Genomic DNA, 9,849 nt, shown 5'->3' on the forward strand with positions numbered 1-9,849 from the left:
GCCTAGTTGTGAGGAAATACTGATACTGATTTGAGGTTGAGGGCCTGAGATATGTACACCACGAGGTGGCTTGTTGTATTATTTATGAGGCCGAGGGCCTGAGATATATACGCCACGAGGTGGCTTGACTGATATGAGGCCGATGGCCTAGATTTGATGCCACGAGATGGCTTGATATTGCGTTGGGGCCGTAAGGGGCCCCTCTCGGAGTCTGTACACCCCCAGTGAGCGCGGGTACCTATTGTGATATGAGAGATAGCCCGATGGGCTGATATTGTTCTATGTGATAGCCCGAGGGGCTAGTATTGTTCTAAGATAATGCCCGAGGGGTGAACCTTAATTTGTTTATCTTTCATATTTACTTATCATTTTACCTGTTAAACTATGGTATTTGTGCCCGAGGGGCAAATTTTTGTGCTTCTCTGCACTAACTATTTTGCATTCATTTGCGTAACCATTGAAAAAGCCATTTTCAAAGAAGTTTAAACTGGGCTAAGATGTTTTAAGAGATTTACAGCTTCACTACTTTCTTACTGGTTTTTGAACTGCTTCTATATAGCATCTTGATATGTTTTTCGTGATTTCTTTCCTTCAGTCTTTATTTATATTTGTTACTCACTGAGTTGGAGTACTCACTTTACTCTCTGCACCTTGTGTGCAGATTCAGGTATTTATACACCCGGTAGCGGGTTTTGGTTGATCGGAGTCAGTGTCTTCGGAGTTTAGCAAGGCAGTTGCTGGCGTTCGTAGCACTGCTTTTCTCTCTTCATTTCATTAGTATGTATTTGTACACTTCAGACCTTTAGTTGTATTATACCCTAGTAGATGCTCGTGACTTGTGACACCCCGGTTAGGGCCGTGTCGGGCTGGATTTCCGTATTGTTATCTATGTTTCCGCTATTCAGTATTATGTAAACCATGTTTAGACTATATTTGTGTTGTTTAACTATTTTAAAAGGTGAATAGGGTTGAACTGGCTGGCCTTGTCTTTACGAGAGGCGTCATCACGACCAGGTTCGGGGTTAGGGTCGTGACAAGTTGGTATTAGAGCCTAGGTTACATAGGTCTCACGAGTCATGAGCAGGTTTAGTAGAGTCTCGCGGATCGGTATGGAGACATCTGTATTTATCCTCGAGAGGCTGTAGAATCTTTAAGAAAACTTCACATTCTTGAATTCTTATCGTCCGTCCTTTGATTCATCTTGAAATATAACTCTTTGAATTCCTTCCACGCATTCGTGTGCGCGTATGAGCGCTCAGTATCAGATGTGCATCGATGGCTTGTGATTCCCTAGAGGACTTGAGGCCGGATTTTTGCCTTTAGCTTGAGCACCGAGGTGCTAATTGTGTGAGCACGTATTTTCAAACTTGTATGTTCGGTAGTGTCCCTATTAAGGGAAGTGATGATTGGTTGACTACGTGATAAGTGTGAAGTGATTGCGAGATGTGTCCATATGATTCGAACGAGATAAGAAGGGTCTTGTTGATGATAGAAGAACTATTTAGTGCTTGATTTTCATCTTGATTTAATGTGTAGCCTCGAGTGTGGGTATGTTGAATGATCTTTTCCTATTGTCTAGTTGGGAAGTGAAGTAGATTTTATGTCGTGATATGGGTTTAGACCTAGGAAGATTAAGTGATTGTATAATAGTTATGATTATGGGAGAGTATAGAGAGATACCAGTTTGAGGCGAAGCAAGTGGGTTATCTCCAGCAGATTATTCTGAAGTTTGTGTGATCCTTATGTCGTTTATTGGGAGATCTCTGTTATTAGTGAAAGATATGTGTTACAATTGAGTTTGAGTTACTTAGAGATTGAGTGTAACTGTTGCGGGAGTGGAATGTGAGATTTGCAGAAGAGTTAAAATTTTAGATGATCTGTGTTTTCACAAGCTTATAAAAGATTTGAGTTTAATCTCACTATGGTATCATGGCATCAATAGAGTATAATTGTTATGCGTTATTGAGTGTGTGTTGATCTATGTCTTCGAGCCAAGTGGGGGAGTCTGTTTTTGATTAGGCAATTGCACGGTTACCTGCTATGTTGGTTCCAGTTTGAGGCATGCTGGTGAATCATACATGGCTTGCAGAAATTGAGACCGAGGATTGCTCGAGTAAAGGAAAATTTTGACAGAGGTTATATTATGCTTCATAGGGTATGAGAATCACGGAATGTCTTGAGTTGTTGTTGGTAAAGGATGCTCGGTGCATAGAGCATGAAGTTACTTGGTTGTACTAGAATGAGGTTACATTCTGCAGTGTCGGAGTGCTAATGAGGAACAGGTTGTTCGGTATGTTTGATCAGACTAATTGCAGTTTGACTAGAGTGAATAACTCGTGGGAGTGGTTCTAACGTGTTCAAGATTTTACATGTAACAATGGGGTATTTTAAAGTTGTATATGTTGTTAGAGACTGAGTTTTCATTAGAAGATGTCAAGACTTGTGGTGTTTTCTATATTAATTGTGGGATTCTATATATCAGTATCAGGAGGTAACGGATTTAGATTCGCAAGAAGTTCTTCATAGTAAAGTATTTCGAATGTGGTGCTTTTGGGAATATCTAGGAGAGTATTCAGCAGCTTATGAGTCTTAGACAGTGTGGTTTTATGTTTGGGTCTCGTGTGGTAAGTCTGGGTTGAGCAATTGTGATGATATAGCAAGGAGGGATATCAAGCTGAAGGTAAATCAGAAGGGAACTCGGATAGATAGGGTAGCTTGGTAGTAGACCGGATCAGTATGGTTAGGATATGATTAGTTCCTTGAGGGTGTTCGAGGTAATGAGTTTTTACGAGTATTTCGTGGCAATTCCCTTGGGTTTTAGTGGCTTGCGTAGGCTGGTTGAGTTAGGAAGATTCAGTCCTGACAGACTTGTTGTGCAAAGGGGAGTCAGAGAATTCTTGTCGATTTCTACCGTGGTTAGAGATGTATATTTCTGCCGGCGTGAGGAGCAGGGGATGTATAGTGATTTTCTTCCAGGTTGGGCTCAATGGAAAGTTCTTAACTAGTGGATTACGTAGATGTTTGTGGCTCGGAAGGGAGATGAAGTTCTCATGTTATACTAGGATGGTATAGTATTTGCGGTGTGTTGTGGAGGATTGAGATTTGCATGTGTAAGGTTACGGTTCAGTTTTGAACAGAAAGTCATAAAATTCTTAGGCAGTACGGGCAGTTTCAGATGATTAGAGAAATGAGCTTCAGATGATTAGGGGGATAATCTCCAGATGATTAAGGAAATGGTATTGCTAAATGGGAGTGATTTGACGAGGGTATATGTTTCAGAAAAGGCAATGTGATTAAGTTGATGGTACTTCAGTAGAATTGCGGCACTTTCTTGTTAGATCGATGGTTGGTGTTCGAGTTTGCTTGGTGGAACCGAGGAATTTTAGAGTATCTTTCGTGGAATGATTGGGTATTTGAGGTGCGGTATGCATTCGAATGGCGGAATTGGGATCAGGTATGTTGATTCATGTGCCATATGGATTTGGAGACAGGGAAGTTTTCACATTCAGGCTATGTTGTGGTTGTGAGTCGTATGTATCGGCACTATTTAGTGACTACGGTTTGGAGACCCGAGCGGATCTTTTATGCTTGGCATGTTAGATTTTGGATGGGATATTGGGTTCAGACTAGTTGTCTCCATGTTGTGTCATTTTGGACTATTACTCTAAGGCGGCACTGGTGGCTATGCCGGAAATGCCACGGATTGAGTGGCGAGGTTCGACGGATTATGTCCTAGTGGAGTGGTTTTATATTTCAAAGACCCAGCGGAAGGCTAGGAAGAATTGTCTTTCTTATGTGGGCTTTCATGATGAATGTCAAAGCAGAAGCTCCTACTATCGATTCAGTTCCGGTGGTGAGGGACTTTTCGGATGTGTTTCTTGTGGCCTGGCATTTTTCCAGGCAAGGTTGTTAATTTTGGTATTAATTTGATGCCGGGCACCATATCATATGGCACCGACAGAGTTAAAGGAGTTGAAGAGCAGCTCCAGGATTTTTGTGATAAGGAGTTCGTTGGCAGGCCAATGTGGATGCGTGTTCTAATTTGAGCCGGCTTGGTTGGCTCCGAATTATATTGTTGAGGGATGTGTTGATTCAACTGTTATTGAGCTTACTAGTAATCTGGGGAGATCTATGAGTTACCTTTCTGTGTTGCGAGGTGTCATGATTTGTTGGTTATAGGCACGTATGGTGAGGTTCTATTGGGGTATCATAGTGTAAGTCGAGCGGGAAGAGTAATTGGGTGTTACTCGGAAAATGGTGTATGGGTTATGTCCTTTTGGGTTTGTGTGGTGTAGGTTATTTGCTCTACCATGGGTATGATGAATTTCTTTGATTCCAGACATCAAATTGAGCGTGGTTGTCGATTTCGAGCATAGTTACTTGAGGTGGTTCATGTGGAGCAGTGTTGGAAAGGATCATGCATTGCAGTGAAGTTATGTGGAGGTATGACCTAGCAGGTTAGATTCGTGTGTTCTGTTCCCATGATGCGAGACGGGTTCTCAGCCTTGTGTTGTGGTGGTACTGGTGAGCTTGAGGTACAGCTCTTTCATTTGGGTCATTTTCATGATTTGAGTATGTACGGACTATTGCTTATTGGTGCACGTATTGTGCAAGTTGTGGCTTAGGCTTGCATTGATGTGTCATGTCACCAGAGTAGTGTATTGGATTAGAGGAGACCGCTGGGATCATTAATGAATATGAAGGGGTTCGATTTCATCATATCGGAGGGATAATATCGAGCTTCGGCTCAGAAATTTGCTATGGTATTTGCCAAAGGAGAAGTGGCTTCAGGAATGGTTGATCTGAGAAATGGTTGTGGCTTACTGTGTGTTTCACTTATCATTGGCAGTATATGAAAGTGTTGGAATGAGATTTTAGTTGATAAGAGGTTTTCTACCGGTATTCGGTTGTTGTGGGCAGCTGCTGTGAATATAAGTTATCGATACAAGCGTTTGAGTTATTTGGTTTATCATGAAATGGCATCCGAGGTTGCAGGTATGGTTGGTTACAGCTGGTTCGGGCTTATTCACAGTATAAATTGAGATTCTGATCGTATTGAGGATTTTAGAAGTGGAAATGTGGTTCTATGGTTTATGGGCTAGATTGGGTTGTGAAATTTCAGTTACAATGTGTTATCGGACCTATATGAGATAGGGTGACATGGGATCACCCCCGGGTATGTGCATGGTAAAATTATTCAGCGGTTGGTTGGCTTTTGGAACAACTCGGGTCACTTTTGAGGAAGAATGTATGTTTAAGTGGGGGAGTATGTAACGACCCGACCAGCCGTTTTGAGCTTTTGCACTTTGATCGCCAGTTTTCGGGCATGACTTGCCCCGTGTGATGTGTTATGATTTATGTAAATCATTGGTTTTGGTTTTCAGAGTAGTCGGAACGAATTTGGAAGAAAACAGTTCTCAGTTGAAGCTTGAAATTTGAAAGGTTTGACCAAGATTTGACTTGTTTGTATATGATCTCGGATCGAAATTTTTATTATTTGGTTAGCTCCGTTAGGTGATTTGTGACTTAAGAGCGCGATCGAAATGGGTTTTGGAGTTGTAGAGAAGACTTAGGCTTGAATTGGCGAAATTGAGATTTCGGCGTTTTCCCGGTTGATGGGTGAGATTTTGATATAGAGGTCGGAATGGAATTCCAAGAGTTGCGGTAGCTTCGTTGTATCATTTGGGATGTGTGGACGAGATTTGATAGACTTTTTGTTCGAAAGCATAATTTAAGAGTTCTTGGAGTTCTTAGACCTGAATCCTATGTTAAATTGGTGATTTGATGTTGTTGTGAGCGTTCCGAAGTTTTTAACAAGTTTGAACAATGTCATGGGGTGTGTTGGTACAATTGGTTTGAAGTTCCGGGTAGGTTCCGGGATGATTTAGGCCGAAAATCATAGCTGTAGCAGGTCTAGAAGGGTTGCAGGCCTCGGAACCCACCTGCGCGGTCCGCACAAAAAGAAGTGCGGCCATGGTATGTGCTGTGCAGACCGCACAAAATGAAGTGCGGCCGCGGTAGGTGCTGTGTGGACCGCACAAAATGCAGTGCGGCCGCGGTGGGGAACATTTCACTGGTCCTATTTCAGAAGCTCATATCTTTTGATTTATAAAAGAATTTTGAGATGATTCAAAAACGAAAGTTGTAGCTCTTCATGTCTAGGTTCCATAAAGGTAAAGATATCTCAATTTGGACATCTGTAGCAAAAGTTATGGCCAAAATACTAAAGCATGTCACTGTAGAGGAAAGCATGTTCGGCCGCGGTCATTTTTGTGTGGACCGCACTGGTTTTGTGCGGACCGCGGTCGATTTGTGCGGTCCGTGGAGGTGAAAATCTGTAGGGTACTCTATAAATACGATCTTTTGTGTTTTATTTGATATTTTGACCTAGAGAGCTTGGATTTTGGCTATTTTTCGAAGGTTTTTCAACAAATTAATCTGGGTAAGTGATTCTAACTCAGATTTGGCTAGAATACATGAATCTATCATTGAATTCATCATTTAATTCGTGATTTGGGATGGAATTTAGGAAGAAAACTTGTGGAATCTTCCAAAAATATAAAATGATAATTTGAAGGACCAAATGGTATCGGAATTAGATAATTTTTGTATGGTTAGACTCGTGAGAGTATAAGGATTTTAGTTTTGTGAATTTTGTCAAATTCTGAGATGTGAGCCCGGGGTCGGATTAGACCAATTTCGGGAATTTTGTGGTAATTTGATTATTTTTGAGTGGGATTTGTTCCCTTAGCACATTTTGATGATTTTGTACTGATTTCGGCTAGATTTGGAGCATCCGGAGGCCGATTTGAGAGGCAAAGGAATCGCGGGCTAGAGTTCGGACCGGATAGAGGTGAATAATGATTTTAAATGATGTTCTGAGGGTTAGAAACCCCGGATTGCACATCGTAGTGCTATATTGAGGTGAGACACACGTTTGACGACGAGTGTGGGGTCGTGTACTATTGGGGATTGTGACTTGGTCCGTCCCGATTGATGATTTTACCACGTATTTGACTGAAACTTATTTGTTATCATCATGATTTAGGCTGATTGCCATATTTGGGCTTCGTGACAACTATTTGAACCCTTCGGGGATATTTATTACTATTTCCTCACTGCTTTGACTTATTAATTGAACTCACTCATGTTATTTTCCACTGTTTTACTACTCAGCCATTTTTACTCCGTTTTGAGACTTAAATGATATTTTAAATGATGTTTTGGGCTGAGAAATACTATTTTACTAATGCCCGAGGGGCTTGTGAGTATGTTTGACTGAATAAGGACGAGGGCCTAGTTGTGAGGAAACACTGATACTGATTTGAGGTCGAGGGCCTGAGATATGTACGCCACGAGGTGGCTTGTTGATATTGTTTATGAGGCCTAGGGCTTGAGATATATATGCCACGAGGTGGCTTGACTGATATGAGGCCGAGGGTCTAGATTTGATGCCACGAGATGGCTTGATATTGCGCTTGGGCCGTAAGGGGCCCCTCCCGGAGTCTGTAAACCCCCAGTGAGCGCGGGTACCCATTGTGATGTGAGAGATAGCCCGAGGGGCTGATATTATTCTATGTGATAGCCCGAGGGGCTGGTATTGTTCTGAGATATTTCCCGAGGGGCGGAGTTGTTGACATTGTGCCCGAGGGACGAACCTTAATTTGTTTATCTTTCATATTTGCTTGTCATTTTACCTGTTAAACTATGGTATTGTGCCCGAGGGGTGAATTTCTGTGCTTCTCTGCACTAACTATTTTGCATTCATTTATGTAACCGTTGAAAAAGCCATTTTCAAAGAAGTTAAATTGGGCTACGATGTTTTAAGAGATTTACAGCTTCACTGATTTCTTACTGGTTTTTGAACTGCTTCTATACAGTATCTTGATATGCTTTTCGTGATTTCTTGCCTTCAGTCTTTATTTATATTTGTTATTCACTGAGTTGGAGTACTCACTTTACTCCCTGCACCTTGTGTGCAGATTCAGGTATTTATACACCCGGTAGCAGGTTTTGGCTGATCGGAGGCAGAGTCATCAGAGTTCAGCAAGGTAGCTGCCGGCGTTCGTAGCACTTCTTTTCTCTCTTTATTTCATTAGTCTGTATTTGTACACCTCATACCTTTAGTTGTATTATACCCTAGTAGATGCTCGTGACTTGTGACACCATGGTTAGGGTCGTGTCGGGCTGGATTTCCGTATTGTTATCTATGTTTCTGGTATTCAGTAATATGTAAACCATGTTTAGACTATATTTGTGTTGATTAACTATTTTAAAAGGCGAATAGGGTTGAACTGACTAGCCTTGTCTTCAAAAGAGCCACCATCACGACTAGGTTCGGGGTTAGGGTCGTGACAGATATCAACTTGTAGAGTATAGTACAACATGAGATAGGTCTAAACTTCGATACTTTTGAAGGGTTCTTCACTTTAGGAATGAGAGTAATAGTAGTACAATTTATCGGTTCATGCATACTTCCCGTTGAGAAGAACTCCAAAACAGCCTTAATAATGTCTTCTCCTACAACTGACCAAGCTTTTTTGAAAAATACAGCATTGTAGCCATCATACCCCCGGTGCCTTCAAGTCATTTATATCCTTCAAATCTTGGACTACTTCTTCTTTTGTGACTGGTGCAACAAGGCAGAGTTGTTGTTGTCTATCCAACCTATTGCCTTCCTTCATAATATTAGGATTTATAACAGGTAATTGAGCTGCTGCAATGCCCAATAATTTGCTATAGAATGTAGTAATCTCCTCATTAATAACATCTTGAGTTTGCAGCAAAACACCATCTTCACTTATCAAATGTCTTATCTTATTTTGATTCACCCTATTCTTCATATTAGCAAAGAAAAAAGCACTGTTTGAGTCCCCCAATTTCAACCATTGTACTCGTGATTTCTGCCTGAGAATGCTTTCCTCAATAGAATCTCATTTTCCAACTGTTTTTTGATATCCCTTTCCTGTTCAAAAATATAGTTGGTTGTGATCATGACATCTCATTTGTGCTTGAATCTCTGTTAATTGTTGTCTCAAGGTCTTGATCCTCATATTCACCCCTTTATATTCCTTTGTGTTAGATCTGTTTCAGCTCCTCTTTCAATCTTTTCAGTCTCATCCATATCCTATTCATCCAGCTTCCTCCCATAGGAATTTCCCATGCATCTTTGACAACCTTCAGGAAATTGCTATGTTCAGCAATACAATTGAGGAATCTAAAGGTTTTTGGTCCTTTAAATGTCACCTCATCCAAAGATATACATAAATGAGAGTGATCCGAAAGATTTGGATCCATGACAATAACCTCCTTTTGTGGAAATCTGAGCATCCATTCTGAATTTACTATGGCCCTATCAATTTTGCTAAATACATGGCTGTTTGTCCATGTAAACCATCTCCCAATATATCTCATTTCATTCATGTTAGTATCCTCCATATAGTCATTGAAATCTTTAATTTCCATCTCATGTACTAGTGCGCCACCTTATCTATCTTCAATGTGTGACATGGTATTGAAATCACCCATAATTAGCCAAGCCTCCATTTGCTTCTGATTCAACTTTCTTAGATCCTCCCACATCTTCTTCATGTCTTCAATGGTATGCAACCCATTTATGGCAGTAAAACTAAACCTCAAGTTTAGTCTCTGAGCAGTAACTACCCCATGTTTATATTGATCTGACATACTCTCCATAGTATAAATAATATAGTTAGGATCCCAAATTATCCATATTCGACCTCTGTTACTATAGCTATATTTATGATGCCAATCCCAACTCCTTGCTATTTTTCCAATCGTTTTGACAGCATTCTGCTCCTTTACTCTATGCTCCAGGACTGCTATGAT

General features: G+C 40.9%; 1 protein-coding gene across 1 annotated transcript; it reads right to left on the reverse strand.

Annotated features, from left to right (window-relative positions):
* Positions 1–9,078: 9,078 nt before the first annotated feature.
* LOC142180867 (uncharacterized) lies at positions 9,079–9,465 on the reverse strand. The gene has a single exon (XM_075252967.1). It carries the CDS (start codon positions 9,463–9,465, stop codon positions 9,079–9,081), a length of 387 nt encoding a protein of 128 aa, XP_075109068.1.
* Between the last annotated feature and the right edge of the window lie 384 nt (positions 9,466–9,849).

This window comes from Nicotiana tabacum, chromosome 5 (assembly GCF_000715075.1).
Source record: "Nicotiana tabacum cultivar K326 chromosome 5, ASM71507v2, whole genome shotgun sequence".
NCBI lineage: Eukaryota > Viridiplantae > Streptophyta > Magnoliopsida > Solanales > Solanaceae > Nicotiana > Nicotiana tabacum.